This window comes from Diplotaxodon limnothrissa, linkage group LG2 (assembly GCF_057381915.1).
Source record: "Diplotaxodon limnothrissa isolate DT_005_m linkage group LG2, D_limnothrissa_male_GT1.1, whole genome shotgun sequence".
Taxonomy (NCBI): Eukaryota; Metazoa; Chordata; class Actinopteri; order Cichliformes; family Cichlidae; genus Diplotaxodon; species Diplotaxodon limnothrissa.
The window spans coordinates 28,179,332-28,206,549 of record NC_140597.1 but is presented as its reverse complement, the minus strand read 5'-3'; the positions used below and the strand labels follow the sequence as shown (position 1 = coordinate 28,206,549).

General features: G+C 39.1%; 3 protein-coding genes across 6 annotated transcripts; 1 reads left to right on the top strand and 2 right to left on the bottom strand.

Annotated features, from left to right (window-relative positions):
* The first annotated feature begins 14,144 nt into the window (after positions 1–14,144).
* LOC146638595 (uncharacterized) lies at positions 14,145–17,210 on the top strand. 4 transcript variants are annotated; one of them, XM_085369938.1, is made up of 10 exons: positions 14,145–14,263; positions 14,877–14,902; positions 15,212–15,297; positions 15,447–15,479; positions 15,576–15,665; positions 16,077–16,148; positions 16,257–16,345; positions 16,472–16,560; positions 16,832–17,066; positions 17,188–17,210. In XM_085369938.1, exons 2-9 carry the CDS (start codon positions 14,896–14,898, stop codon positions 16,849–16,851), a joined length of 486 nt encoding a protein of 161 aa, XP_085226064.1. In that variant the 5' UTR covers positions 14,145–14,263; positions 14,877–14,895; the 3' UTR covers positions 16,852–17,066; positions 17,188–17,210. The 4 variants fall into 4 exon arrangements, with proteins under 4 accessions (XP_085226064.1, XP_085226055.1, XP_085226038.1 ...); XM_085369929.1 differs by lacking the exon at positions 14,145–14,263 and having other exon boundaries at positions 14,806–14,902; XM_085369912.1 differs by lacking the exons at positions 14,145–14,263; positions 14,877–14,902 and having other exon boundaries at positions 15,048–15,297.
* Positions 17,211–20,386: 3,176 nt separating this feature from the next.
* LOC146638594 (uncharacterized) lies at positions 20,387–23,033 on the bottom strand. Its single transcript, XM_085369888.1, has 4 exons — positions 22,944–23,033; positions 22,470–22,580; positions 21,855–22,021; positions 20,387–21,521 (listed from the first exon to the last, which is right to left on the bottom strand). Exons 1-4 carry the CDS (start codon positions 23,031–23,033, stop codon positions 20,474–20,476), a joined length of 1,416 nt encoding a protein of 471 aa, XP_085226014.1. The 3' UTR covers positions 20,387–20,473.
* A 141-nt stretch (positions 23,034–23,174) lies between these two features.
* Positions 23,175–24,828, bottom strand: LOC146638593 (uncharacterized). Its single transcript, XM_085369900.1, has 2 exons — positions 24,790–24,828; positions 23,175–24,218 (listed from the first exon to the last, which is right to left on the bottom strand). Exon 2 carries the CDS (start codon positions 24,214–24,216, stop codon positions 23,293–23,295), a length of 924 nt encoding a protein of 307 aa, XP_085226026.1. The 5' UTR covers positions 24,217–24,218; positions 24,790–24,828; the 3' UTR covers positions 23,175–23,292.
* Positions 24,829–27,218: the final 2,390 nt, after the last annotated feature.

Here is a 27,218-nt window from a genome sequence, read left to right as displayed (position 1 = left end):
CCTTACTGTTCCCATCGTGCACTCTGATGAATCATTTAGCTTCCTGCCATATCAGTCAGAATTAAGTCTTCCACTGTCTGTTTGGTATGTAGCTGCTGTTTGTGAAATTGTTTGATGAAAAAGCACACTGTTGTGTAGCATATAGCTTTGTGTGTAGAATGTCAAGCAGCACGCCCGATCGTATCAACCTACAGTATGCTGTTCTTTGTTTTGTTCTGTGACACAATTTAAAAAATGACCCTGAGAGGTTAAACACACTGCCACCTAAGAAAACACGCGCAAACAGAAAAACGCTACAAAAGGACACAAAACACAAAGAAAGGTGAATAAAAGACAATGAAAGAAGAAAAAACACAACAAAAGTAATAAACTGGTTCTTATACGACACTTTTTTACTCTCCTTGAGCATAAAAACCACTTTATACAACCTGCCTCATTCACACAAGCATTTTCTTCTACTGCTAAGTGCTTTCTATTTAACATTCAGGCACATTTACACTTAGATGGATGCATCGGAAAGCAACTTCATCTTGCAAAAGAGTACTTTGGCATGTGGACTGGCTCGAATCACCAACCTTCCAATTAGTAGATGACCTCCTGAACTACAGCCACCAAAAAACTGTGTTTTGGAGGAGACAATAACGTGGCATAAACACTGCACTGAGACATGTTTAAAAGAAGTGGGTGAATCATATGTGTTGTGAGAGGGAAAAAGATGCAGGATAATGTGCGTTTTAATCGCATGATTCATATACATGTTTACCAATAAGCCACTTGTAACTTCTGCAGCTGTTCCATCACATTATTGTTTCTACAAAAAAACTTTAGTTCTGTTCTGTGATGTTATTTTGGAAACTCTTGCTCCTTTTTTTAAATTTCCGTTGGGTTTTGTATGCTTTTGCAGCATTTTTCTATTTCCTTGTGTTTTCTTAAGTTACAGCGCATTTGATGTCTCAGGGCCACTGTACTCAGCATGGGGTAAAAATGAGGTAAAAACAGCATTAGATAAAGAACAACAACTATCAAACCATGTCATCATTTAACAAAAAGTTAGCTAAAATGCAAAAGCATTGTGTGAAAAGCTAAGTACGCCCATACTGCGTGCTCAGCAATTAAGATTAGCAACCAAATACGGCTAATCAAATGTACTGGATTAACTGATCAACAGCAAGTGTGAGTCTGTCTATAAAGGCAGCGGTTCTGGCAGAATTCGGGTGTGTTAACACAATGCCAAAGAGAGAAGACATCAGCAATAATCTTAGAGAAGCAATTGTTCCTGCCCATCAGTCTGGGAAGTCTATTTCCAAACAATTTAAAGTCCATCATTCTACAGTGAAAAAGATTATTCACAAGTGGAAAACATTCAAGACAGCTGCCAATCCTCCCAGGACTGTGCCTCCCAGCAAACTCACCCCGAGGTCAGACCGTGCAATGCTCAGAGAAACTGAAGGAAATTCAAGTTTTTGTTTAGAATTCCTTTAGTTCTACTAATTTTTTCTTTTTTTTAATCTTTAAATCTCACTTACTTTTGTGGCTCAGTCACTCAAGAGTACAAAATCAGATTGCAGCACAGTTGGCCTGCTGGGGTCGACATATCATAAAAGATATGTAATTTAAAAAAAAGGCTGACAGATTGGCAACATGTTGCAATCAGTTGCAGTCACTCTGCACCAATGAGCGCAAGTGGTCTGCGGAACGTTTCTTTGCAACATGGTTGCCAAATCATTTTATTCTGATGTACAACAGATTTGTGATTTTTGCTGATTTAATACATTTATTGGTGTATTATGTCAGACAGTAGCACTGAACACAGTAGCTGACTGTATATGACTGTAGCATTACTTTGTTTCTGTTAAACTTGTTGCTTAGCTTTTTAGTTTTGGGCTCCATGTAAGCACTAAATTCTCCTCTGTTTTCACTACCTAATCATTTGTCCTGTACAGGAAGGTAAGATATAGTGCAAGCTTTTTGGGAAACTTTATTTACCAAAGAAAAAAGCTGCATACTCCATCTAGAAGTATTACATGTAAGAGTGCATTCAATTTCCAAAACATGCTGTGTTTTGTGAAACCTCTTGGCTAAAAGACAATTAAAATAGATGTAGGTTCAGGTTCTGGTAACACACTTACGCTTGTTTAAATTTCAGACCTCAATGAAATTGTTCCTTATTACGGGTCTTTCAAATTTCAGCTTATTTAATACAGTATTATCTTCATTTATGACTTCATGGCCCCATTTAGAGAAAAACAGACAATAAAGCAGGATATGTATGCAGCACCCACAGTTTTCAGGCAGATGCCTTTTGCTTGGCTTCAAAAAACAAACTAAAAAAAGCAGCAATGTGCAAAATGGCCAAAATGTGCAAAAAAGGCATTTCCAAACTAGTTTCTGAAGCGACAGCAGGCATCTCTATACTCATTCTAAAGTAAAACCAAATGAAACGGGCCAAAAGGTGTTAAACTACATAGTGATAAAGGAATATGGGATGTGTGATAATTCTCCGAGTGTTTATCACTACAAGCAACCTCCACCACACTGCACAGAGCCATTGCTAATATAAATAGTGTTTTGAAGCTTTAAGAACATCTACCTTATCCTTACCAGGAATATAGACCACATCATCCTGAATGATCCACAGAGTGCACTGACCTGTTTTCATGGGTTTGTTTACTACGCATAATTCTACTGGAAAAAAAAAAACCTCCACAGAAAATGTCAGAGACCAATGAGAAGTTGCAGACTACCTCTGCAGCAGTTCTACAGAAATTCACTGAATAAAGATAAGCATGCACTGATAGGGACATAATTAAAAATTCATCTTGGATTTGATCAGATTGTTTGCACGTGTGCTCTCATTAGGCACAAAGTGTGACTTGTCAACAGATTTTCATTGAGAACACATTTTTTCAATCAGTTCTTTATTCTGAGCGAAGGAATCCACCGGCGCTCATTTCTTTTCTTTCGTTTCGACTGTTTACACAAGAGGCTTCTGTAGTGTGTTTCTGTGTTCTTCTGACTGGTTTGAAGTGGGCAGGACTTGGTTGGAAAGAGGTGATGTCATGTGCGTCAGACAGTCAAAGTCTGATCACAGTCGAGGGAGTTGTTTGCCTTTCCTTCCCACAAACCGTGTCAGCACAGTCATGATGAAATAGGTTAGGATGGAGGCAGAAAGATGTATTTTTCCCTCATGTTGTTAATTTGGTTAAAGATATTTGATGTTGACGAGTGAATTGTAGAGCCTTTCAAACAAAGCTTTATATAATAAAAGATACTGCATTTCAGCCAATAAGGAAATCCCCACATTTTATTTTGTAATAAAAAGTCATGTGTTCAACATGAGTTGTCCAGAACAAAAGTTAACTTTTTCCATTGTTTGCTTTTGTTTTTTTGTGCTGTCACAGGTTTAGGAAACATTTCCATTTTCCCTTACAACTGTGACTATATCTAAGAAAGGCACAGGATCACGAGGATTGCCAGATCCTCCTGGGCGGACACGGCACGATAATCTGCAATGACGACACGACTGGACTGGTCATGGGACGAGCCTGCGTGGTTCCCTCCTATCAGTGCCTTATGGAACTCCAAGTCCAATCAATGCAACTCATTGATAATATTGCTTTTTGCTTGAAACGCATACAAAACAGAGGACTGGTGCAGTAATATATCTATATATATATATATTTATATATATAGATATATATGACGTGACATGAATGAGAGAACAAAAGCCATCATTTGCAACCCTAAGCACATTTTGAAGTGCCAGAAAGCCGACAAATCTCACATGACAAGTGTATAATTGGTTTCTTGTATTTAATGCGATCAGATTACTCTTCATTCTTCTGCTGCCAGATTTTCACTGGTTCTGTGTGTTCAGATTATTTTATTAGATCCACACAGTGCACTGTTACACACTGGTTACAATGACATAGCTTTTATACTGCTCTAAGTCACTTCTAGTGACCATGTACTAGTTTTAAAAGATTTATCTTATTAGAGTGAAATGCTATTTCAGTCCAAAACAATGACGTGTGTCGTTTGTACTCTTAACTCTGGTGCTGCTGCCACTGTCTTCTGAAAGTTTGACAGGACCCACGGAGATGAGAAGATGACCTGGTTCAGCTTTCACGCGCTACAGGACCAGGTCATAATTCACACTTCCGATACTGCCAAGAGTGTGTTTTGTATGACGAGTGTGTAAAGCAAAGTATTTATGCCTGGGGAAAGAGAAATCTGTTTGTGATTTACAGTTTGTAAAATATCAAAGGGGCACTGACTCACTAAGGTTTGTCGCTCCGAACAGTGTTTTTTCCCGAGTCATTCAAGTCTTCTGTACATCAAAGTAATACCAAACAAAAAAGGGTAATTCAATTGTAGATTAACTGCAGTCCAATTAAAGGATAACAGTAATGGCTTTTAAACTGTAGTATTTTGGATTACCTTACCATTTTCGTTAACAACTGCACATTTTACAATGAGCTGTGGTTCGCTTTTTGATTTGATTTCCTTTAATGAGCATTACAGTGTTTAGTGACTTCACTTAGTAAATGAAAATTACAAAAAAAAAAATTATGAATAAAATGGAAAATAGATTTCTACAAGGTTAAACCAGGGAGAGTCCTGGAGCTTAGCACATTTACATATTGCTGTAAGAATTTCTTTTCTTTCAAAAAGACTGTGATTCCATAGGATTTAGGGAGACACTTATCAAATCACCTGAAACTATGGGCAGATAGTTTTATATACATAAATATATATAAATATTTAAAAAACTGACAATGTGAAAAAAAGAAAGAGCAAACAGAGAAAGATGTGTACATTTAGATAAACGAGAACTATTTATATGACACAATTGAATATTGATTTCCCCTTTTTTCCTCCTTGTTTGTTGTTTTTTTGTTTTATTTTATAAGAAATTGCATGTGAAATCAATGATGCTTGACGAGCTCTGCTACTCACAAAGCCACCTTAGGTTTAATGCTAGAAAGCCAGCCCTAGTAATTCTTTTAGTAGAATCACTTTCACCGTTTTTGTTTTCTATTTTTTTCTCTTTTCTTTTTTTTTGTACGTCTCACCTTCTGCAAAAAGAAAACATAATATCGCCAGGCGTAGTAGTGGGTACAAAAGAGCAAAAGATGCATGCATAATTTGCTGAACCTCATTAGTGAGGCGCTGTATAGAGAATTTTAATACATTTTGTAAATAAAAATGTACAGAAAGGGTTCCTGTGTCCTTGTGCGTGTGCTTTCACAACATTGTTTAAACCCGTCTGCGTTGAACAAAACACTGGGGCTGATTCAGTGGCCTGAAGGGATTATAGGAAAACATCTCAGCAGAGGTTAAACACACTGCATACTTTAACTCGAGCATGATACTGCTGGAGTATGAGCATCCCGGGCAGCCCGCTCCCTCTCCTTGCAGACAGCAACACAGAGAGCAGAGTTTTTCCCTATACCAGTTCAACATTGATCTGTGGAAGTATGTGTGCATGTTTCGGATCAATAGTTAGCACCATCTGGTTCTCTCTCTGTGTCTGCATTGCATCTACTGATTGAGGGCTCCATTGACAGCTTCATCTGGCATGTGATCTTTTTTTCGCCTTCTCTCTCCATCAGATGCTTTGCGACACAATCAATAATGTATTATTACGGCCGCAAACTGCCCGCACACAATACTGCGCACGCACACGTGTCGCATCAGTCATAATTTCATCGCGCGTTTTCAACTTTTTAAAACTATTTTTCAGGGAGGACGCGTTCGTGTGGATTTACTAAAACAAATCCAGCCAAGGGAAAGGAGAGTGGGGGGTGTTAATCACGTTAACTCTCAGCTTCTTATTCCCACAGTGTAAATTCTCACATACACTGCAGAGTAAACCAGGCACAAAGCGCAGTAGATTGCCCAGTCTGTGTTATTTTACTAGTCTCTGGGTCTGTATTGTGTGGTAAAAATGAAATTCCTCCTTCCAGAGATGCAGCCTGCCACAGCTCAAATAACAAATCCAACATGGCAAAACACCAGCTTTTTTTTTTTTTTTGATTCATTTCTGGATGCAGACTCTATGATTCAGGATTTATTCACTGCACCAGTCCTGTGGAACAGACTTGGGCTGCATGAAATGCCACTCCACGATCCAAACAACCCATTTCTGACAAAGCATGAAAGGATATTGCTTTTTTTTTTTCGTTCTTCTTTTGCTCCACTGCCTCGCCTTTTGTCATTTTTTTTTCACTTCCCGTTTTTGTCTTTTATTCTTTGTTATGCCTGAACTGCTTCCAAATAGGAATAAGACAACGTGGGGGAGTGGTGTGCAAAGATGGCACTGCACTGCAGTAAACGATGCTCATGAGACTGTTCGCTGGAATTAGTTTATTCACCTATCAAAGGTGGGTGGGGAGGAGGCGACATAGTGGCAGCACTTGTGCTGCGAGACCAGAAGAAAAAAAACAAAGGGGCAACAAGCAATTAGGACGAGTCCTTTCATTCAGAAAGTGACACGGGGAAAGGAAGTGTTAATCTAATCAAAGGACCAGGAGAGGACATTTCCTCCCACAGAGGACAACTCATCATCCCCCACTGTGGGGTAGCACACTTTCTCGAATGTGCTGAACTGTGCGACTAGAGGCTGGCTTCTCGTGATCACTGCCTCTTTGGGCCTGTGGCTGTGAGACTTAATCTGATATAACATAGGCTCTGTCACTATGTGTATGTGTGTCTGTGTGTGTGTGAGAGAGAATAAGAGAAAGACAGAGGGAAAACTGAAAAGGCAGAGGGAGGACGTGTCATGGGGAGGATACTTTGATTACTGTAGAATAAAAGAACTTTCTGGTTCAATAGCTCTCTCACTTTGCAGCTTACTGCAGTCTTTCGCCCTATCTCCCTCTCCCTTCAAGGACACAATGAATAAATCAGATTCCAACTCAGTTGTTCTACTTCTCCCTTTCCTCCACTTTAGCTCTTCAGCTGTCTTCAATTGCACCTGAAGAGACCTGCACTTGAAGTTCAGTTGACATTGATCAGCTTCCAAAACATGTGCCCTGATATTTAAACACACACAAAAGAGTAACTCAAAGTCCTTGCTGCGCGCAGAGCACTTTTATCCACTGATTTTTGGCATAAGCACTTTTATCCCAAGTGCAGCTACACTCTAAGCTCTGTTCTTCGCTGTTATGCGATGTTTTAGCATTACCACATTCTCATTTGCTTTCATTAAGCTTTTTGAAGTGCATTTTAATGAATGCAGTGACAATAAAGACGTGGAGAGGTAACATGGAGATCATATATGGAGCCTCTGGGGCACCTCGGGAAAGAGATATGAAATGAATATTAGCACAGAAACATCATTTGTATTCTGCGCTTGAATAATTTACACTAACCGTGGCTCACAAGTCATTCTTTAACATCAACCGTTACATAAAGGATTTACATTTGCTTTGTTTTTGGTAGACGTGTCTCCCATTTATGCAAAACGCCTTTCCTCCAGACGGTGAATAATGCAGGTGTGACTCACAGAAACCATACAGACAGCAAGAGGAGATCCTGTTCCTGTTTGATCAAACCTGAATGGGCAAGACTCGTGATACGACTTTGAACACAGTGTAATCGCTGGCGATAGACGCGCCAGTACATGGATGTGCAGAGACAGCTGTTCTCATGGGAGTGTTGTGCATCAGGGTCCACAGTTAATAGAGAATGAATGGCGCAATATACAAGACACATACACTCGACTACCATCCTGACAGCAAAACACTTCAAAGTGAAAGGTCAGACGAGGATGGAAAAGAGACGCTCAAGACCTCAGGAAGAGGCTTCTAATATAGAAAGGCACCTACTCCAGCAAAAGCCTTCTCTCAACTGCTGCTGCATACAAGCAGCTAAAGAAAACATTTTAACTTATGTATAGTATCTTTATGTTTAGTATCAGCTGCTGCTGCCATCATCATCCGTCATCATTTCTACTACACTGGCAGGGCTAGGGGCCAGGACTCTACTCTTCGGTTTCTTGGGATCCGATAACAGGCACCACACCCGCAGTAGATTTGCTCGGTCTTGCAGCAAGCTATCAAATACGGTGCATTTCTCAGCTTTTAAAAAAACGCTATGCGTCGCCAGGTGTTCCATCAGATTCGAGGTGTTACCTCCTTTGCACAGTATCACAGTATCACCTTAAAGCACTTGTTGCAGGCTGCTGAGTTTGCATCTTTTGCTGTGAAGTACAGCCAGACGTTAGACCACTTCGCCTTGGGCATTTTTAATCTGTAGCTCTGCTCTAAAAGAACGTACGTACCTGGGCCCGCCTACTATCCTTGGAAAGGTAAAATGATTGGCTAGAATCCAAAGTGTATGACATCTCAAGAAAAAAAAAGCAACAAAATATGCGCTGCTTTTCGGTCTGGTTACTACCATTTAGGGCTGCCACGATTTGTCGACTAGTCACGATTACGTCGACTATCAAAATCGTCGACGACTGATTTAATAGTCGACGCGTCGTTTGAAACTTTGTACGATCACAAAAGACGCAGGAATAAGTGGCAGGATTTAAGAGTGTAATAACGGACTGAAACAGAAGATGGCAGCATTGCATGTACAAGGATGTCAGCTACCGTTAAACCCCGAAGAAGAAGAAGAAGCAGCTGTGTCCCAGAATTCATAGCGCGGCCCAGCGCAGTTTCCAACAATGGCGGCAGCTAGTTAGTTTTAATGTTACTCTTATTATTCTTTCTGGGTCACAAAATAAACGTTTAACATATTTTCAGGCGAGAATGTAGCTGTGTAAACCTCAAATATCTGCTCAGTTTATCAAGACACCACATATTTTCAAAAGCGCTCCGACGTTTTCGGAGACATCTGTTACCCACTAGCTCGTTAGCGAGCCGGGGGCTAGGCTCACTAGCGCCGTGAGAACACCGGACTCCCCGCAAATCGTTTTCAAACCCACCGCCGTCTTTCGCTACTCAGGTTAAATATATGTGAGTCACTTAGATAACTTAAAATGTTATTGTTTGGCTTTTTTTTTTAGTATTTTATTTGTTCCTGAGTAAATCAGTTTGTCTGAGATTAAAGTTATAGTTTTTACACAGCTGAATAAACGTCAAGCAGACAGCTGATTATCAGAAGTGTGAGATGCTCCAGAATATACTCCAGTGTCCTGTTATATTTTAGATAGCAAGGAGTTTATTAAACTTCACCGAAACAATCTGCAAATTTCATTAAAATTTAATAAACTATCATCTTGTCTTTATTTTTAGTTAGCACAGACCTTAAACACTTAAAGCTGTAAGCTAATGATAGTTATATAAGAGCAGATGCTGCTGGTGCAATAAGCTGTAGTTTTACGTCTAATGGATGATGATCTGATTAGTCGACTAATCGCAAAAATAATCGGTGACTAGTCGACTATCAAAATAATCGTTCGTGGCAGCCCTACTACCATTTATGTCAGACTGGATGTTTGCATGATGCTCATTGTACTAACGGTTCGTTTTGCAACATGGAGATGCATGAACAGCCCGTCACTAATGGCCACTGAATCTGAACAGTCTCGGAGTTGACCAATGACAAATAAAGTAAGATAAGATAAGATAAGATAAGATAGAACTTTATTAATCCCTCGGGTGGGTTCCTCTGGGAAATTCGACTTCCAAAAAAAGCACAGCAACGACCGAAGTTACAGTTACAGAACTGTTATATATATATATATACACACACACACACACACACACACACACACATATATAAATACAGAGACAAATATAAATAAAATATACAAAGGGGATAAATAGAATAAATAGGAATAAAAAATAAAAATACAAGTGAATTGCACATTTCAAGTATTGAGTCTATTGCACTGTTGACTATTTACAAAAAGTATTGCACAAGGTATTGTACAGTGAGGTGCAGAGGCACTGCAGCTTAGTTGTTCCCCCCTCCTTTGTCCTCCTGTTTCCCCTCCCTCTCCCCTCCAGAGAGGAGTTAAACAGTCTGATGGCGTGTGGGACAAAGGAGTTTTTAAGTCTGTTAGTTCTTGTCTTGGGGAGAAGCAACCTGTCACTGAACAGACTCTTCTGATTGTTTATGGCCGTGTGCAGAGGATGCCCAGCATTGTCCATAATGTCCATCAGTTTCTTTAATGTCCTTTTCTCTGCCACTGTCACCAGAGTGTCCAGCTTCATGCCGACCACAGAGCTAGCCCTCCTGATCAGTTTCTCCAGCCTGGATGAGTCCCTCTTTGCTGTGCTGCTCCCCCAGCACACCACAGCATAGAAAAGTACTCCAGCAACCACTGACTGGTAAAACATCCTCAGGAGCTTCCTGCAGATGTTAAAAGACCTCAGCCTCCTGAGTGTGTGTCTGACTGTTATGTTATACTGTGGGATTTATATAATGTAACAGAATGGCAACAATTGAACGCGTCACAATAATAACTAGATTCAAAGGAGTACCGTATTTTCCAGACTACAAAGTGCACCTGAATATTAGCCGCACAAGCTAAAATCAGGGAAAAATCCCATTTTGTACATACATTAGCCGCACCTGACTAAAAGCCACAGGTGTTTCAATGTTGACTTATCATATGTAAGAGAATATGCACAAAGGGAATTGTCAGGAAAGAGATGGCTGTTTGGAGACACATCACTTTTATTAATATTTTGAAAAACAAGTTATGGGTACATATTTGCATAACTTTTTAGGTATATGTACAAGTATCTGTAATTACAAGTACGAAACATGTACTGTGCTTCATAAATGAGTAACAAATGTGGTACATAACAATAACTTACAGCACACCAGAAAAATAGATTCCGCCTACCTTTTAGGCTCAGGTGCAATGACACCACCATCGTTCACCACCATCTTTTTCTTCTTCCTGCGCACTAAAGTCCTCTTCTCCAGTGTCGGAAACGAACAGGCTCAGGATGGCTTCGTCATCCACTCTCCGCTTCTCTCTTTCATTGTCACTTTCAAAACCAAAGAAATCCTCATTGTCAGTGTCAGAGTCGAACACCCTCAGAAGGGCCGTGGCAGTGTCCTCCTCTCCATCATGCAGCAGTCCAGCCGTTCGAAATCCGTTGGTGATCGTGGATATTTTCACACTTTTCCACGCTGTCAGAATCCACTGGTGGAGTTGGGCATAACTTGCTTTTCACAAGTTTATCGCCGCACGTCATCCACGCCTCCCACTGAACGCGTAGCGCTACTTTGAAGTTTGTTTTTCGCGCTACTTCGTACGCACTACGTTGCCTGGCGGACGGACATGTGACCAACATACCACTCTTGAACCCCGATCCTTCCGCCAGGCAACGTAGTGCCGTACAACAGCGGAACAAACAAAACAAATCGTCTTACGATATGACAAAAATCATGGACAATCCATAGAAAAGCCGCAGGGTTCAAAGCTTGTGCAAAAAGTAGCGGCTTATAGCCCGACAATTACGGTACATTATTGTATTTGTAAGTTGGTTTCTGTGCAGTTAGGAACACGTGTTGCTAGCAAGATAGCAACTCATGGCATTCCTCTTTTAATTTTTCTTTTTTTCCCCTTTAAATTTTTAATTAGTTATTTAGAACTTTATACACGTATTACACTCTTCTAATAATTTTCCTTATTACGGCCAGAACCCGTCTCTTAAAATACCAGCAGGCTTATTTCCAAAGCAAAAAGCTCGGTCAGTGTGTGAAAGTGCATGAATTCCCATCAATGTTTTAAAATACCAGGCTTCAACTACTCCTGCAACAAAGTCAAATGAGGTGCAGGCCAAGATGTTACTTGAATAACAAGGATGAGCAGAGTCAGAGAAGTAATTTCCTTCACTCAGCGAAGCATCAGAAGAGAAAAACAGTGTGTTTGTGTGTCTGAAAGCAAGTGTAAGAGGCAGAGAAAAAGACATGGTAATACCCTATTTGTTTGATGTTTCTATTCACAACTGACAGCAGTTACAAGATAATAGCACTGCTTTTTAAATTTGACAAGCCCTTGAGCAAATAAATAAAACGTAGCCTCTGAATAAGAGGGGGGGAAAAAACACAAAACCTGCATGAGACGCACAGAGCGACTGTGCCCAGCTCATTACCGTTGGAATAAAGCGTGTGCGTACAGTACAGATGAGCGACACAGTCCACGTCTTTGAAAAGGAAGCGATGTTCCTGTCACAGTTGTGCCACTAAAACCTAATTAAAGCACAAAAGACAAAGCGTCTCGTACTAGTCGTCCAGGTAGGTAGAGAGGATGTACCTAAAAACAACTTTGAGCCATCATCAAAAGTTATATCAAAGCTCGACTGTAAATTGCTTTTCTACACTCCCTTTTAATCACGCATGCTAAGTTTCAGTAGATGAGGTGTATAGTACAAATGCTATGTGTGCATAGAAATGTCTATGCACACAGGAGCCACTAATGATTTTCCATCTGACGCATCTGAAGAAAAATGTCAATTTAAGAGAATTTCTACATATGCCGTTTTACTATACTGGCACTGCAGTCAAGGACGCCTGATATTTAAGCCTCTGCTGATTTTGGTTAATGTCGGAGAATTAATGAGGTGATGTTTTATCCGGTTGTTCAGTGATGACGCGACGAATCCTACTTCCGGGTCTAAAGTAATCTGCGTTTAATATTGCTTTTGTGTTGTTAACATGTTTAATGTTATGTATTTTCTTCTATTTGATCTCAAAAAGCTCCTAAAACAGTCAGTGATCCCTGTTGACCTCCCTCGGCTTTTATTACCACTAATCATTTATTTAAGCTCAGTTTTTAAAACCTTAGGATGTAACTATAGCCCAGCCCATGCAGCAGTATGAATGACTAACCTCGTATTGTGGATGGATTATCTCAGTTGTTCTCCTGGCTGAAGTTTGGTCCTTTTACAGCATCCTGCCATGCCATTACATTTGTTCCTGACCACCGAGAACACTCACGTTAACTTTTATCGAGTGGAAAAAAGTTAGCTTGTTTATATTATGCTAACATAGCTGTGTCGCTAGCGGTCACGTAGCACATCATTATATACCAGCTAGCCCAACTTCAGTAACCCTACAAACGTCACTGCTGTTTAGTTTTCTGTCTTCATTTATGCTGGAAGTGATAACAGAGCTGTACGTTTTAATTTGTTTCCAAAACCCCGCAGTCAGGACATGCTATATTGTATTTAGATAGAAGCTAGCGAGCTAACTCCCTGCTAACTTCTAACTCGGTTAAATGTCATCAATTCCGTTTTCATGGATGCCTGGATGTTAAACTCAATTGTTACACCTGGTAGAGCAGAACGCTGATCATTTTATTAAAGATGAAAAACTTTAGACAGTTTTTCAACTCTCAGTAATGCCATAGTGATCGTTTGATATATGGACCTGCAGCGGAGTTTAGATCCAGACACGGCTAGTGACGTCAGACTGAACAACCGGATTCTCCCCCAAGTCTCGCGCTTTCAATATTTCATAAAATCCATGAGGTCGGGGTAGCAGTGTTTGCCGGGATTTGTCCGTAATTGAACCATAGAGATGCTTCAGTCTGTACACTTCACATCACTGACATGCGAACATTACGAGGATTTTCTGTAAAATATTTACATCCCTGTGTTTATGTACTCTCTCATTTTGCACTAAGGACTGACAATATGAAAAGAAAAACAGAAAAATCCAGAATTGTTTAAAAAACAAATCTATAGCATGGGCTCAGTTACACATTGTATTCATTGGCTTGGACAGTATCATTTCCCATCATCTCCAAACTGAAATTCCAGCCAACATCATGGGGAACTTCTGGAGGGAGGCGGTGGAAACACTGCCTCGTCTACATTCAGTGCAACTGCTGTTTCAAGTGGAGTCATCAGCATATTTTTGAATTCACTGTCATTTCCTTCATTGACTATAACAGCAAATGCACTTCATCTGCTCCGCCGCTTGAAGGACGCTATACAACAGGTTCAATAGAAATGCCGAGCCCGCAGGAAAACCAGGTCCAATCACAGGGAGCGGACAGGCACGCCAGCCTGAGAGGGAGAGAGAGAGGGAGGGAGAGAGAGAGAGAGCAGTGGGAAAGATGGACGATCTGATTTCCTCGTGTCAGCATTGTTCCCACATCATCATAATTAATGTTGTTCCAGGTTCAACATGGCAAGTGACCAATCGCCTTCTTGTGACGTCATTCCTTTGCGACTTCGAAATACCCGCCTTCGAGTATTTCGAAATACAAGTGAAGAAGCGAGAAACCGCCGCCTGTCCGCCGAATTTGAAGTCAATTTAGGATACTTTCCTTTAATAAACGGTAAGCATTATACATATGTTCCTCACTTGGCTTGCTGTTTGTTTGCTAGTGATAGGCTACTTGACGACAGCATTAGCTAACCAGTGTTCTCTAGACCAGCGTTCCCCAACTTTTTGGGTGTTTCGTGGTCCGGGGGTTGGGTCAGGCAAAATTGCAGTAGCTTCCCTGATCATTTTACAAACATAAGTGAAGAGAATCTGGACTAAAAGGCCTAGACTTATGGTTGTGTGCTGAATCTATGAATCAAACTATCACCTGGAAACATAATTAACTGGTCCATAGCTGTGAAACTGGACATGAGTTCTTGATTCTATGGAGATTAACAGTAATCCAGAAATTTACAAATTTGTCCTGGTACATCGCGTAAATGTTGTCCCAGGGACATCGCGTAAATGTTGTCCCAGGGACATCGCGTAAATGTTGTCCCTGGGACATCGCGTAGATGTTGTCCCTGGGACATCGCGTAGATGTTGTCCCTGGGACATCGCGTAGATGTTGTCCCAGGGACATCGTGTGATAGCTTGTTAATAATGGAATGAAAATTATTGATTGTTATTAACTTGTGAAAAAGAAGTGTAACAAATCCACATGTTATGTTCTTACACCCTTACAGAAACTGTGACTCCTTCACAATGTCAGGTAAATGTCAACTCATGTTGAATAATCAACCAATCAAGCCTTTTATTATCACATGCAATGTTACACGTACAACTGCAATGAAAATTTCACCCCCTTCTGACCATACATATATTGCTTAAACATCACATTGGGAAGATAGGTCGGAAACAGTTAGGAAGGTCAGAAAACAATTTAATTAATAGATGAGGGGAGAGGAGGAGAAAAAAGAACTACAACCAGACAAAGCTCCTAGAAGACTGAAATGGATGATGGTTGCAGCATGCAAAAAGAAAATGATATCTGTTGACTACAGCATATGCTTTCTCACAGATTACCTTGTGGGAGTAGCTGGACCAAACTCTATTGGTATTTCAAGTTTGAAATCCCTGTTTGACCAGACTAACATTTCAGATGAGGTACCTCTTGACATAAAAATCCTTTTATGTTGTCATAAAACTAATGTTAAATTCTGCTTTAAATACACTTTATTTGTACAATTTACTTAATGAATCGTATTCCTTAGTTCTGTTTTTATTTATATGTATTTATTTATTTGTTTTATAAGGTAATAGATGGCCTAATCTATTTGCAGTGTGAGGTATGTTGAAAAGCTTTTTTGATCATAATGACATAGCATGTTTACGTTTTTTGTAATGTATTTGAAAACATAGGTGTATTTATGTTATTTTTATAGAATTTCCCTCACATTTATCCAATACCAAGCCAAATCACTGGAAAAATTTTGGATGGGTCCACAAGAGCACAAAGTGCATACTTTTTGAAGGTATGACTTGGACTGTGGTAACTATGTTCTTATCACAAAGGGTTTATAAGTTGCCACTATAAACAAACAGCATTTTCCAAAATTGAAGCCTTGTCAGAAGAACCTGAAAAATACCTTTCTGAAACCTTTTCTGTGTAAAGACTTGCTCAAAAGCAATGCACACAGATTAAAACATTTCTGTCTTGGCCAACTGATAAAGAACACCAAAAATTGAGTGGTGCGTGTTGAGTCTGTGGTCTTGATTTGTTTTGTACACACTATAGAAATTAATTAATGTAAACAAAAAATGACACTTTCTATATGTTTGTGTATCTGCAGAATTAATTACAAGTCTCACCTGACAAGCTTTCGCAGTTTTGCAGTGTCATTCTTGACAGAAAAACATACTTGTCACATTCTTTTTATTTCCAGAAAAACATCTTTCAGATGTATGAGAAATTGATTGGAGCCTGTCTGGAAAACGGCAGCCACTGGACCTTGTTTGTAAGTTGCACAGATTTTGCACTCTCTCTTGTGCATGATACTTTTCAGTGTCCCTCATTAGGAAAGCTCAAGGCCCAAGCCTACCATATCCATCTTTTTACAAAACAGTTTTGTGATATACCCAAGAGGACCATAGTCTATATGAATTCATTTGGCGAGTCGGAGGTCAGAAAAAGTGCGGTGTTGAAAAACTGGAGGTAATTAATTAACATATTTAACATAACATATTTAATTTAATTGAAATCATTACCGAACGTGGTTATTGATTTCTCTATATGCTTTTTATTTGTAATAACTGCGATCTCTCAACTCATTTGCTTCAGCAAGAGGCTGCGCTGGAGAGTGGACCTTGTCACATGTGAGCCACCCACATCAACAGGATGGGAACTCATGTGGAGTGCATGTCATAATGGTACTGAAAACTATAGCTTTAACCTATATAAGTAATGTTTACATTTTTGCCTATTCAGTTTTTAAAGCCTTAGAGGCAGGATGGTAAAATCTCAATTTTTTTTGTAGATTGAACCATTTCAGCAGTAATGCTTTGCTTTGGTTGCTCTGTTTTTTTTGTGTGTTTTTTTCTCGGGGGGGTTAAAAACAAACAAACATTTCTTTGTTAATCTAATTCTTTTTGCTCTTTTTTTTTTTTTTTTTTTTTTTTTTTTTTCTTCGTCAATTATTAGTTTGCCCAATCTCTCATTGACGGTAAAACACAAGTGGAGGAGTACAACACTGAAGTCACAAAGCTCAGGTCCCGACTTTGCCACTACTTATTTTCCTCAATAGGTAAAGATAAAATTAGCTGCCTTCTTTTTCTCTAACATTGGAAAATGTAACTTGTACTTAAACAAATTATATTTTGCAGATCGAACTAGGAAGTGCAGTCAGTGCTGGTGTGTGATTGCAGCCAAAGACCGGGTACACTATGACATGTCCTTAGCCATATAGATTGTTTATATAATGGACTTTGTTCATTTGTTTTTTGTTTGTTTATTTCTTCTTCTTCTTCTTCTTCTTCTTTTTTTTTTTTAATTCACAGGTGCAGTGCCAGAAATGTGGTGCCTACAAGCACATGCGTTGTTCAAAGTCTGGTTGTGGCATCTGTATCTTCTGTGAGAGTAAGTCACAATATAACTAAACAATGTCCAAAAATGTTTAAAGTGAAAATTTTTTTCGTAATTTTGCCTTTGCACACCAGGACTGTGTTATTAAAGTGGATGTTTCAAGATCCAGTTTTTACACAAAACTATTTTAGACATAACTGTGTCGTATTGTGGGGATTTCTCTTCACAATTAAATTGATATAGTGCTGTTTATATCATTCTTCTTTATGTAACAGCACAGTGCAGCACAGCAGAGGGAAGGAGTTGTGCAGCATAGTAGGTGGCTATACAGGAGGAGCAATAGAAGTAGCCAGTGAAGAATGTCATCAGGGAAAGCATCAGGCAGCGAATGACAAAGGAAAAGTTCCTAAGGGAGAGAACATCTGCAGCAAATCGACAAGTAACAGTGAGATAGGAAGACTGACAGTCAGAGATGAAGGTACACAGACTGAAAGAGATGAAGGTACACAGACTGAAGACAACGAAAAAGAAGCAGAAGTATACAGCACAAGTCTGAGTACAGATAATGCTGCTGCTGATGATGTTGACAGGATCGATGCAGATACAGAATTCCAAACTGATTCAGAAGGAACTAGTACAGTTTACAGAGTGCATGGTCGCTTATCTGTACCAAAAAAGAAAACCTACACAATAACAGAAGACGAGATCAAGCGCAGAATCAACGCAGAGAACATGTCAGTTCATGTTTTCAGAGGTTTGATTGGGGTAGGTATACATTTCGTGATTTTGATGTCACCTGAAATAAATCCGGGTTACTCGTATCAATGAAGTGACAATGTGGCTGGAAGTTGTGCATTTGCTGCAACATATACACAATTACACCATGTAAACAAAAGCATTTAACTTTGTGCGCGTGTGTGTGTCTCTCTCTGCTCTTTTGGTGTTTGCACTTTTTCTTTTTTAGGGCCGTAAAGCCAAACTGCCCGCAATGATTCTTGACAGGCCTAAGAAGGCCAAAACTAAAGTAACAGTGTTTAGTGTTCTGAGTGAAGAGGAGGCTGGGGAGCTAGCCCTCGGGTTTGCCGGAAGATTGGCCTGCGATGTCACAACAGACATGGTCTGTAAAGGCAGTGACCATTCAAGTGCTGATATGACAAAGTAAGTTAGTAAAACAGTATGAAAGTTGTATCTTTTTTGGTATTATTTGTCATTTCCCCGTATTTGGGTTATTGGTGTAACATTGTTAATCTTACTTTCTAATAACAGACAGACTCTTCTCAAAATCCAACACAACCTTAAACAGGAACTGACTGATTCCTCAACCTTCAGTTTGCTGACACACACCTTTGGCCCCGCTGCACTGGATTCTGTCATTTCATTCCTGTGTGAAAAACTTGATCTTGTCTCTTAAATAATGAAACCTTTTGTGACTTGTTTGTTCTGTAAATCAGAATCTTGAAAATTGTTCACTGTTGTTCTAAGTTTGTGTTAACTATTTGGCAAAAATGATTGGTTCCTAATCCAAACAGCATAATGACTGTTCTAACACATATCTTAAAAATGCTACAAAGAAAGAAAATTATCACATATGTTTCAATATGAATGTAATTGTGTCACACTCGGTTTGTAGTAGCTTTCCTGTTTTATTTTGAGTTTTGGTATGTTTACACTGTTATTTTTGTTTCCCGTGTGTTCGTCTTCCCTTATTAGTTTTACTGTATTTAGTTAGTCTGATTTAATAACTTATAATTATTTACTTTCCAGTGTGTATATATGCTCCTCGTTTGGATTATTGTTTGTTTGAGTTCTGCCTGTCTTTTCTATTAAAGATTTGGACTTTTGGACTATTAGTGGACCTCGTAGGTTTTTATTCTGTGCAATTGGTAATTGACTGGGTTTAATTTAGTGGCCTGGAAAACAGGCCGGAGGGGTCTGGTCATTTTAACCCCCTAAGACCCGAAATCTTCCATGGCATGCATTTTTAATTTCTCTTTGATATTTGGGCCGATTGGAACCCGATGAATGTAAAAAGAAAGAATTACCAGGTTTTGTTTGTTTTTTTTTTTTTACCTAATTTTTGTTTCTGAGAAAAATGAGAGCCACATGAGGACATTCATTTGAAATTTCGATAGAACAGTTGCAGTATAATGTCCTCGTAACTGTATATCAGGCGCTTGTTGATCAAGATTTAGTATTTTGGTCTAAATAACCCAAAATGTGATGTCCACATGTGTGGACGCCAGGCTGGAGTAAAGTGTTAGAGCTATTTATACCTATGTAAACTTTTATACACTGGTTTTTACCTGTCTTGTTTCAGAAAGGTTTAAAAGGGTAATGTCCACAGTTTGTTTATTTATTTGAATTCCACATATTTTATTAAAGTAATTGAGCTTGAACACAGAAAAAACTGAATCAAATAATCATAAAATCAAATCACTTGCACTATACTGAAGTCTAATCTACTCTGAGCTAATGCCGGTTTCCAACACTAATGATCGGGTGAAGGAGAGAGATGAGGGTGTGCACGGCCACTGGTGCTCTTATCCCTGTTCTTTGTGATACAATCCAACAGGAAAGCAGTCAAACCCTTGGACATTAGCCAAGTTAACGTTCACAAATATATACACACAGAGGAACTCTGAGCCCCAATGTCAGCATTAGCACAAACATGCCACTTCATACCAAATCTCAGTGTGAGGTCAGGTGTTAGTCTCATTCCATTATTCTGGCTATATTTTCTTACTCATTACTATTAAACTTATACTTAAGACTAACTATTAACAAAATCACACCCCAATAACTCTGTTATTACACTTTGTATTTAATCATAAAAAGGCTGGATGTTGAAACCTTTTACTTCTATTTTGTATGAGCCGGGGGTTCTCAACAGCTGATACTCTATGTCCAAAAAGTGACAGGTATCGTTTTATGGAGCAAAAAACTTAAGAGCGCATATTTTATAAATAATACCAACAATTACAAATGCAGACCTTTAATAGTAATAAGTAATCCTTTATTTATAATGCATAGCAATATAAAAATAGTAACATATGAAAATATTACAATGGGCACAGATGAATTTGTATCAAAAACAGCAACCAAGCCAAAGTAATGAATAACACACATAAATAACAACTGCTTGAGAGAGCAAACAATTTCTTTTCATCTGTTCCTTGGCAGAAAGTTAAGACAGCTATTCAGCTTTAGGTTTCAATAAACAGAAGTAATGGATGCAGTCCCTTTGAAATGTCACACAAAAGTCTACTTGTGCATATACTTAGCTTTAACTCTTCTCTTTTTTGTTTTGTATTCCAAAAGGTTTTCATTTTCTCCAGAGGATGTCTCTCTTTCAGTGGTTATCGACTGTTCACATTCATTTTCACAGACTGCTGGAATGTCGATGCTGGCCGAACGTTTCTTGCTAGAATACAATGGCCTAATTTTGCGTGCATTATCTGTCGTCTTTATTTCGTACTGGCATATACTTTTGCCTACTTGTTTTGTTTTTAAGACATTTGTATGCAGTTCATCTATCATTGCAGTAATGCCCTCTGGAATGAATGCCCACTGTTTAACTGTGTCTAAAACAGCATTTAGTTTTCCAACCGCATCTTCTGTGCATTTTTTGTCTGTGCTTTCAACTACAGGAGTGTCATTCAAAGTTGATAGAGGACTTTTCAGAGAGTTTTTCATTTGTTTAAAATGGCTACAAGCCACCTTCAGGCAAGCACATGTGTTATAGTGAGAGAACGTACAACAAGTGCACTGAAGTGTTTCAGCCGATGCAAAAAAACACAGATTTCCAAACAAACTTGGCATTTTTATCACTTTCAAGTCCTCACAGTGTACAAAGTAATGCCTTTCTTTCACTGCAATTCTTGCCAAGGTAGAAATGTCTGTTTCCATGTTTGGATAGATGTCATTGTCAACCTCTGCTAATTTTGCAAGTAACACTAGATGCTTGCAAAGAAGTCCTCGTAAGCCATATGTACAGTTGCAGTAGGACTCAACAGGGCAGACATCATACACTATGTCTTCTCTTGACTCAGATGGGACTTGATATGCATTAACTCCATGGCTGTTCTTGACTGTAATTTTAAGAGCCCAACCACTTTCCATCAGTCTTGAAGCAGAGTCTGAAACTTGAGACAAGGTGTCAGCAAACCTGTTTTTCATGCGGCCCACATCTTGCAGGGTTTTTATGACTGAGAAGTAGTCGTCGGCCTTCCCTAGGAGCACTTCAATCAGATCATCCAGACGCCTATTCGTGTAGCCAGATAAAAACTGGTATTTCAGGCGGTGGAAAAATCTGAACAAAAGTTATTTGAAATGATTAGTAACTGTAATTGAAGGAATTTAAAGTTTTAATCAAGACTGTATTATTTTTAAAAAAAATTGGAATACCTATTGCACACGTCTTTTATAAAGGAATGCTCTGTGCCGGTTTAGCTGATTTAGGCAAATCCACCTACTCTGTTTTTTGTTGTGATAACATAAAAAACGCTGCTAGAATTTAAAGGATTTGCCTAAAACCTGTTCTGGCAATGACATGAAGAACCTACTCAGTTTAGCCTCTTGGACTAAAGCATAATATCTTTTTTTCAGCAATACAATCGAATGAGGTCAAAATAATAAATCATACCTTTCAATCACATTGTTTGTTTCAGAACGAGCGTGACTGAAGCGACGGCCGTAGTCACACCACATGTGGCCAATGCCTTCCCAGTGCTTCTGAAAATACTGGCACACCAAAGGGTATTGCTTAAATGTCTGGCAGAACTCTGCTGATGTGGCTTTAAAGTCGTCCTCCTAAGAGAATTGGATGCAACAGAATATATTTCAATCCATTTAACAGACCTATTGAAATCTTTAATATTATGTATTGAAGCCCTTTTCCTTTTATTGAATAACATTAAGAATTTTAAGTTATTAATAATATGTCGTGTTTTTGTATTAAGAAGCAATTATTTCTTCCCTTACAATGGCTAAGAAGGAACACTAAACCTATAAGCATATTTGGTTTCAGCATCTGTCTGTGAAAGAATCCCACTCACAAGTTCTACTGCACAGTGGGTGACACAATGATGGTCTGCACAGCTTAAGTACTTGTTTTGATAAGCAAGATAAGAAGCCAGTTTTAGAAATTGTTTCAAAAATCTATTTTGTATATCTCTGTAACTTCTTTTAGCAACTGAAAGTTATTATGCTCATAGTGTAATCAAGAAATCAAAATGTGAAATAGACAAATTACACTTACAGATGTGCAAGCTTTCAGCTTACAAAAGAAAGAAATGATTTCATTTCTCTTTTGGGTGTTAGAAAGCCCATGGACCCCGGACTCTGATTTTGAAAGCCATCGATTAACAGCCTGTGAATGTAAGAGAAAAAAAGTTAATCTGGAGAGAGAGACAGAGGAGCAGCTGTACAAAAAGCATAAAAGAAAGCTGACGTCCAAAAATAACACTGGACAAGAGGACCTGTGCATTACAGAAATCAACCAGGCAAACATATTTTTAAATGTCAAAAAGAGCTTTGAGAAGCAGCCACCAGAAGATGAGTGCACTGTGGTCTTAAATGAATGGACAAAGTCACTCAACATTTTATCCCTTTATATTCATTAACCTGAGTAGGTGAATATCACAATGAGGCAAATCATAACAACAGGACCCTGTTGTAAAAATGTGTTTCAGGTGCATCTTAGACAACGTGAAAAGAAAACAATGTGGTTTACCTGCAAGACATGGTACCAGCATAGAAGGATAGCTGACTCTGGAAAAACCTTCTGCAAAGCATTTATTTCTGCAAAGTCTTTGTCAACCATAAATGCTCTACAGAAAAAAAGAAAACACTAAATGAGATTAAACAGTATGAAAATGTTTTTGCTATCTCAAAGCACCACTTCAATGCCAAATTAAACATTTCAACTCACAAGTAGATATATAAAATACTGCATACAGCCTATAGGAATAACTTTAACAACTGGAAAGGAAAGTTTTTTGCAGCCCATGCTGCAGCTATAGCATTAGATTCTGGCATGTTATAACTTTTTTGAAAAGGAATTATTTCAAAATTAATAGCTGTCAATGTATTTTTAACCTCAGGGAAGTTGGGAAATGCTCACAAACTATTCCAAGAACAGTTTCCAGGGTTTTCTGACTTTCGTTGCTGACAATAGCATAGGCCACAGGGACTCCATGCCCATGATCATCTCTTACAACAAGTGTGAATAAGGGAAATGAATACTGGTTAACGCAGTGCGTGGTGTCAACAAATACTAACTGTTTTGCACAGTTCTCCATGTTTGATTTCATTACAGGTGTCTGCAAAACAATCATTAGTTCTTGGTCAGATGTGTATGGTTGATAGAAGAGAACATGTTCTTGATGTTTTCCATTAAGTAAGGTATGTACACTTTGACTGTCTCCACAGTTAAAGTGCTTCTTCCTCATCATGCAGGTTCTAACACTGTCAATGTCACGTGGTGTGACAAAATGCTCTCTGTTGTGAAGATCTCTGTGTCCATGTTCTTTGGCCCATTTACGACATTCGGTTAGTATGATGGCTGGCTTAGTTCCAAGGGAAAGCAGTTCCTCAATCTTCCTCCTCAAATCACTGGAAATATTGTTGAAATGTGCGTCTTTTGGGTCCGAAGGATCATGCCCATCATGCTTATCATATGTACGCTGCACGATGACTGTGTGGTCTTTCCAACATTTGAGTACTTTAAATGAAACATAGGCCTTACAGCCCACTGCTCTGTAGCTGTTTCGACTTTTTTCCCCAGCTCTGATGCAGTTGAATTTGTAATAGTCTCTTTTCCTGTCTTTACCTGAGGCAACATTTAAACATTTATAATGTCCATGAAGGGTTAATGAGTTCAATTTTTCTAACACAACACTGAATGGGTCCTCCTGGCATTGTGACACATGCACACAAAGTTGTGTGTCTTTTCCAGTTCTTTTTTTTTCGTCATTCAGAACACTTCTTCTAATTATATCGTCCATTTCTGGTGGAAAAATAACGAAGGTTTAATTAGTCAATATTCATTAATTCATTTTAACTTGTTTTGGTTTTTTTTGCAATACAATGTAAATATTAAATATAATATTAAAAAAAAATTAAAAAAAAAAGATATATATATATATATATATATATATATATATATATATATATAACAAACAGGGGCTAAAAGAAGCTAAACTTTCATATGGTATGTCTCTGGCAACTTTAACATGATGTCCCGGGGACAACATTTACGCGATGTCCCGGGGACAACATTTACGCGATGTCCCGGGGACAACATTTACACGATGTACCAGGACAAATTTGTAAATTTCTGGATTACTGTTAATCTCCATAGAATCAAGAACTCATGTCCAGTTTCACAGCTATGGACCAGTTAATTATGTTTCCAGGTGATAGTTTGATTCATAGATTCAGCACACAACCATAAGTCACACCCAAAAAGTTGGGGAACGCTGGTCTAGAGAACACTGGTTAGCTAATGCTGTCGTCAAGTAGCCTATCACTAGCAAACAAACAGCAAGCCAAGTGAGGAACATATGTATAATGCTTACCGTTTATTAAAGGAAAGTATCCTAAATTGACTTCAAATTCGGCGGACAGGCGGCGGTTTCTCGCTTCTTCACTTGTACTTCGAAATACTCGAAGGCGGGTATTTCGAAGTCGCAAAGGAATGACGTCACAAGAAGGTGATTGGTCACTTGCCATGTTGAACCTGGAACAACATTAATTATGATGATGTGGGAACAATGCTGACACGAGGAAATCAGATCGTCCGGGAAGGACACTGTTGCCCACAAATTGCATTACTGGAATGCATAAACAAAAGAAATAGGTCCGATCAATAGATTTGCTCGAAATGTCAGGGAGCCATTTATGGTTACTTAATGCAAAGTTAAGAGTGAAACTTTGCTGGTGCACTGGGTAAAATGTCTTTCACATTAAAAAGCCACTACTGCTAACCTTAAACACTGTGGACTTTTCCTTAACACAAAGAATCTTTCACACTCAGAAGGTAATGAAGAGAGGAAAAACTTCAAAAGAAAGGATCCTTTAGGAAAAATGCTTTACAGTGACAAATTTATGGGATTTTTCAATTGTCTGCACATAACACCCATGTCTTATGAGGATGGCTATTTTTGAGCAATGTCCCACAGCAATAGCTCAGTTTAATAGAACAGTAACAGGATACTAGCCTAGAACAGTGTTCAATTTGATTACGCAGTTCATGGGGACTGCGGACTTTGATAAAGGATTGATTTATTTTTCAGGGAGCTTGAAATAATAATCCTCTGCTAAACCTTCATGGCCTCCGGGCTCAAACTTTTAATAACGTTAAGCGAGAGATGAGAGTAGTGCATCACTCCCGGGCCTGGTGCAGCTAGCTCTGCTCAGCCGCTCCCTACAATTGGCTCTTTCTGTAGTTGTTGGTGCCTCTGCGAGATGGACTGTTTGTTTTTGATTCTTCTATAAGTCGTCAAGGAAAGCAACCTTGGGATGTATCTTCAAAGTCATTTGTGCTCTTAAATACCTTGTGCCATGAGTCATAGCGATGCCTAGTGTTTACAAAGACAGCAGCTCTTTTGTAAAAGGCTACGGGATCTGTATGATAAATGCAGAGGTTGTTATTAAAAATCATAAAACTGAGATGGACTTGGTTTGTTTTTTCTACGTATATGACCAACCACGCTTTTGTATACACACGCAGCTATACTATACAGCCATTTAAAACAGCAGTAAATGTTTTTGACATATTTGCTTCCTTGCCAGGAGAGAAAATTAACTCCCACTCCAGTATCTCCCTGGTAAATATGAACCAAATGCCAGAGGGTGGTTAACAAGATTACTGAAGTTCAGTGCACAACTGCAACAGGGTTTGATATGGTTGGGAAAAAAATGTGTTTTAATTACTGATGTTTAGATTGGTCTGGTGAACTGCATCTTTGAGGGTTGCTTTCATGTGGACGTAACAGACAGATATATAAACACCCAACTAAGTGTCTCCGAGACTACAATTCGACATGATGACAGATGAGCTACGCATAAAAACACAGACAGGTTCACAAATGAAAATGTATACCAGCTTTGTTTTCACTGTGGGTAAAAAAAGCTCAACCTTAACGTATACGTAAAATGTTTGCTCAGTATCGGATTTTGTGGTCGAACATGTGCTTACAAACACACACACACAAAACTTAGTATGTGTCACGGCTGGCGGAATGAGCCGTGTGGTGTGGAGGAAAGGGAGGACCCAAAATGCAGCAGTGACTGATGATACGAGTGATGTTTATTTACAAAGTGACAATGGCAGAAACAGGCAGTGAGGCATGACAAAACAACTGAAGAAACCTAAACTGGGAGAACTAAATGACAAACCTGAGACCATACAAAAGGGGTGCGGGGCAGAGAGACGCAGAGACAGGAACACCATAGAACGCAGACGAGCCGACAATGAACACAGACCGACACCCACTAAATATACACACACAAGGTAATCAGGTAATCACACACAGGAGGGAAGAACAGCTGAACCTAATACACATGAGGGCCGGAGGACACAAGCTGAACACAATGACAACAGACACAGACCTTCAAAATAGAATAGGAAATCCAGAACATGAGCCTTCAAAGTAAAGCAGGAACACACAGACTGATTTACAACACAACACGGGGACATGAACAGAGCACCAAGGACAGACACAGGTAGGGCTGAATACACACACCAAACTACAGGTTCAACCCTAAACCAATACAAAATCAGAATAAACACAAAGCACAAAAATGAACTTCAAGGAAACACAAAACGCTGGGCCAAAATGACCCAGGACCATGACAGTATGTAAATGCCAGTCTTCAGGGTTAGGACAAGTTTGTAAGCCCTGAAATCATGTTGTGTGCAAGAAGGTGGATTTTAATCTTGGAAGAGATTAATGGTGATTTGAAGTCTCTAAAATTAATATGAAGTGAGCAAGCTTAGCAGGAA

Bases quoted from the DNA above. Each gene is read 5' to 3' on its own strand.
- LOC146638595 (XM_085369912.1), top strand. From the start codon at position 15,085: ATGAGGGGAGAGGAGGAGAAAAAAGAACTACAACCAGACAAAGCTCCT. The intron at 15,480-15,575 runs GTATGTTGAAAA...TTATTTTTATAG, and splicing joins TAATCTATTTGCAGTGTGAG to AATTTCCCTCACATTTATCC. The intron at 16,149-16,256 runs GTAAGTTGCACA...TTTACAAAACAG, and splicing joins GCAGCCACTGGACCTTGTTT to TTTTGTGATATACCCAAGAG.
- LOC146638594 (XM_085369888.1), bottom strand. From the start codon at position 23,033: ATGGTTGACAAAGACTTTGCAGAAATAAATGCTTTGCAGAAGGTTTTT. The intron at 22,022-22,469 runs GTAAGTGTAATT...CAATTCTCTTAG, and splicing joins AGCTGAAAGCTTGCACATCT to GAGGACGACTTTAAAGCCAC. The intron at 21,522-21,854 runs GTATGATTTATT...ACTTTTGTTCAG, and splicing joins ACAAACAATGTGATTGAAAG to ATTTTTCCACCGCCTGAAAT.
- LOC146638593 (XM_085369900.1), bottom strand. From the start codon at position 24,216: ATGGACGATATAATTAGAAGAAGTGTTCTGAATGACGAAAAAAAAAGA.